The following is a 4,122-nucleotide window of genomic DNA, read 5'->3' as shown; positions in this document are numbered from 1 at the left end:
ACAGGGCTTTGCCCTCCACGGTGCTTCCCCTGCAGAGAGAGAAGCGGTGGAGCGTCTCCTCGGGCGGCGGGGAAAAGAGCACATCCAGTGTAAGTGCCAGCATCCTCCCTGCCAGACCCCAGGTGGGGCGTACCTGGGGTGGTGGGGTGGGGTGGGGTGGGGTGCCGGGAGTGGTCTGAGCTGCTGTGCCTTGCTCACCTGCCACGGAGCAGCTGCTTCTCCCCCTCCTTCCACTGCCAGGCTGCTCCTCTTCATCACCATCCTCACCATCACCACAGTGGGGCATCTCCCAGTCTCCCCATCCCCATGTTGGACCTGTGCATGCTGCTGGCATTTTAGGCCCTGTGAGCTCACACATCTGCCCTGGTCCCTTTGCCTTGCATCTCCTTCAGCCACTGGGTACTGGCTCTCCCATGCCACCACCGTGCCAGTCTGGCTCTCTGGGCTCCCACTGTTCTCCCGGCTGCCTCCAGGACTCCCCCCAAGCCTTCCCGGGGAGCCAGGAGCAGGGCAGCTGGGGGGTGCTGCTAGCTGCAGCACCATCCCAGCGCCCTGTCCCCTGGCAGGAGGTCACCAGCCCCGAGGAGCAGCAGCTGCAGCAGCAGAAGCAGAGGAGCTGGAGCACCTTTAAGGCCATGACGCTGAGCTCCCTGCCCAGCGCGCAGCGGGAGAAGCTGGAGCTGCACTGCGCCGACTGGGACAGGCCCCACATGAGCCTCGACGTCTCCGAGGGTGATTTCCAGACCGAGGTGTGAGCGGCGCTGGGCACCGCCTGCCCAGCTTGGAGGATGGGAGCACCCCTCTCTTGGTCTCTGGAGGGGCACCGCAGCTCCTGCCTCTCTCCCCGTCAGACTGTGCCCGTCCCATGGGGGGCACCGCACCCCCCCCGTCTCCTTTCCCGTCTCGTCGTGGGGTTTCTTTTTCTTCTCTTCCCTTCCGCGGCGGCCGCCCACGGGACACACGCCTGGACACACGTGCACGCGGACACGCGCACGCCCCCTCCATCGTGGCCCGCGGCCACTGACTCTTGCGCAGTATACCTGGATATTTGGTCACGCAGTGCACTGTGTGCACCTGGGGAAGCCGGGGACCGAGGCAGCCCTGCCTCCCCGGCCAGCCCGGGCATTGCTCCAGCCCCCTGCCCCTGGCCCAGCCCTGGGAGGGGGCTGCCTGCCTCGGTGTCCCCTTCTCTCCCCCTGGGGCGGAGGCTGTTCTTTGTTGGAAATAAAAGTTCACTCTGTGTGGATGCGAGCGGCCGTGCGGCCCTGGCTCCTGTGCGCGGTGATTGGTGTCAGCGGGGCGGGTGGTACTGGGGGCCCAGCTGGATGCAGCGGGCACTGCCCAAGGGATACCTCGCAGCAGGCTCTGGTCCTGCAGCCCTGCCCCCAGCAGCTGGGGCTGCCATAATATGCCCCATTACCAGGCCTGGGCAGAAGATGCAGGAGGAGGAAAGCTGGAAATGCCCTCCAGCCTCCCCTTCAGCTGTGGGGTGAGGATGAACTGCCCCTGTCTGACAGCTGTGGAGCGGAGATGCCTTGCTTGCCTTCCCTGCCTTGGCATGCTTGGGGCCATCTCAGGATGGAGGCCAGGGGTGCCACGGTGGCTTCCAGTGGGCTGAGGCAGCTCTGCGCTGATCCCCACCCCACCATGCCTACCTGTCTGGGGATGCCTCCTGCACCCTCCTGCGGGCACTCGTGCTGCTGGCTGCACCCTGGCTAGGGGCCGTGCCCTGCCCATGCCAGCTGCAGGGACTTGATTGAGCTCCTGCTGTGAGGGCAGAGACTGTGGAAAGGATCCTCCCAGCTGGGGAGGGACCAGGAGAAAGCGGGCACCTCTGAGGCTTGGCCTCAGCTACTGCTGCTGGGCTCTGGGCTACACCCCTCTGCCATGACAGCACCAGTCTTGGCCCAGGCGGGGCTGCTCACTGGGTTGCTTCTAAGTCGCTCCCCATGGAGAACGAAGCTTCCCCACAAAACGGCCCCATCTGCAAGCAGCCACTGAAACACCAGCTGCTGGGAGCTGCTCCAGGGTGGGGAAGCAGAGCAGAGTTTGAGGGTGAGGTTCATGGGGTGGAGGGCCACATCCTTGGGAATGCTTCCCCCCCACCCCCAACAAGCATCCCAGCTGGGTCCCCTGGACTGCTGCCTAAACTAGTCCAGCACCAGCAAGGATGGAGACGTGCAGCTGGGATGCAACTGGTCCAGCAGCTATGTCCCTGCAGCGCAAAGGCTCAGGCCCGGAGAGTCTCCCAGCAGGCTCCTTTCCAGCTTGATTTGGCCAGCACCCAGCGCTGCTTTGTAGTGCCAGTGGTTGCTACTGGGTTGGCCCCAGCCCTGGCTGAGAGCAGTTGAGCTCGGTGCCCCAGCCTGGAGCTGGCCTGCAGGAGCCCTGGCGTTTCAGCAGGGCCCTCCGCTCTCTTCTCTTGCTGGGTCTCCCAGCTCAAGGCAGAGGCTGGCTCAGGACAGGACTTCCCTGCCTACGGGCATCACCCCCCTCACCCTAGTGCTTTGCAGAGCAGAGCTGCAGCCGCAAATGCACAGGCCCTGCCATCCGCCTGACTGCGCTCCAGGTGCTCCAACAAAGCAACTCACATTTGCACATCTCTCCACCACCCGCATCCATGCTCACTGATGGCCTGAGAGCTCTCCCCTTGCTGTCTGTGCAGCTGAACACACGTGTGTGTCCGTGTGCGGAGAGCAGGTCTGAGCAACTCGGACCTAGTTCCCAGCACAGGGATGCTGCGAGACCTGGACCGCCTTTGCTGTGCCAGGGTGGAGGTGGGTGCTATAGCCCTGCTGTTCCCTGCCTCTGGGACTCAGGGAGGGGCCCTGCTGTGAGGGGAAACACCAAAACAGCAGCAGATGGACAGACAGCTGCCAGTCATTTGAAAGCCAGCTGGGGAATCCTGCTTCCCCCAAACCCCATAGAGTCGCCAGCCCCATACAGCCAGATGTGGGCACCAAAGAGATCTGCTGTCCAGCCAGTTCTGGGCTCTCAGGCTACAGACCCCATCCCTGACTCCTGCTTAAAGGCATTTGTGTGGGTGGGTGCTTTTGCATCAAAACCCAAGGGGCTACACATGGTGCTGTGAACACAGGGAAAACTTGGGCTGGGCTGGGCTGGGCTTGATCCTTGCAGAGCTACCAACCCCACTGCTTGCTTCCCAGAACTGCAAGCCCAATGCTCAGCCCCTCCTGTGACTTTTAAAGGCAGGGAGCGGAGTTTCCTGCCCTTCTAGCCAATAGGCTCAAAGCATTCCCCTGTTCTCGGTTCCTATTGGGGGGACGGCTCCAAACTCCACCCGAAAAGGCGGACCTCTGGGTGGGAAACGTCTATAAAAGGGGAGAGGGTGAGGGGGGCTGGTGCCTAAGGGTCGTGTCTTCTGCATGGCTGGGGCTGGGCCCTCCTGATTTCAGGCCTGGGGAGGCAACAGCAGAGCAAATGGAGCACGGTGGGTGCTGCAGGTAAAAGACACTAAGATGGGAAGGCTGCGAGAGGGTGCCGGGGGAGGAGGCCCGGTTCGGTGGGGGAGAACGGGTTCGGTGGCTATTGAGGGTTCCTCCCTGTCCTGGTGGTGGCTTTGGCATGCACCTTGCTGCCTGCTTTGGGGTGGCAGGTGGGTGCCAGTGCTGGGCCCCCAAGCAGCCCCTCGAGGCCACTCCAAAGGTGGGGCTAGATCTGAGGCTCTCCAAGGACCTGAAAGATCTGTGGATGGGGAAACTGAGGCACAGGGAGTGGGAGGGCCCCTGGCTGCAGCACAGCTGTGGAAGCAGGGCTGGCACTCATGCACTTTGCTTTCTCCTTGCTGGAGCTGAAGGGGTGATAACCAGTGACTGCCAGCAGTAATAGGGCCTGTTGTCTCCTGTTGGGAGGTGTCTTCTGGCGGGTACCGCTATGCCCGCCAGGTCCCTGCATTCTGCGCAGTGGCTGGTGGCTGCGGCTGCTCTCTGGGCACAAGGGGGAGGAGGGCAGGGAAAGCTGTGGCCTTATGGATTGGCATATCGATGGCCCTAGCTGTGCCCGCATGCCAGCGCGAGGCCAGCCTCATGGTCCAGCAGGAGCTGCGTGCTTTCTCTAAGGTCTGAGAAGGGGGGACAGCTTGCCTGCTGATGCTGCCCCCCC

General features: G+C 63.1%; 1 protein-coding gene across 1 annotated transcript in view; it reads left to right on the top strand.

The window, feature by feature from the left end:
- The window catches only part of ADGRB2 (adhesion G protein-coupled receptor B2), a 58,922-nt gene extending 57,896 nt beyond the window's left edge, over positions 1 to 1,026 (top strand). The window contains exons 31-32 of the mRNA XM_025212860.1: positions 36 to 89; positions 567 to 1,026. Coding sequence (XP_025068645.1) covers positions 36 to 89; positions 567 to 755 — 243 coding nt within the window. The 3' untranslated portion in view covers positions 756 to 1,026. The remainder of the gene's footprint in view (positions 1 to 35; positions 90 to 566) is intronic.
- The last annotated feature ends 3,096 nt before the right edge of the window (positions 1,027 to 4,122 follow it).

The sequence above is a fragment of the Alligator sinensis genome, unplaced genomic scaffold, assembly GCF_000455745.1.
Source record: "Alligator sinensis unplaced genomic scaffold, ASM45574v1 scaffold994_1, whole genome shotgun sequence".
Lineage (NCBI taxonomy): Eukaryota > Metazoa > Chordata > Crocodylia > Alligatoridae > Alligator > Alligator sinensis.
Note: the sequence above shows the minus strand (reverse complement) of the source record. Positions and strands in the feature narration are given on the sequence as shown.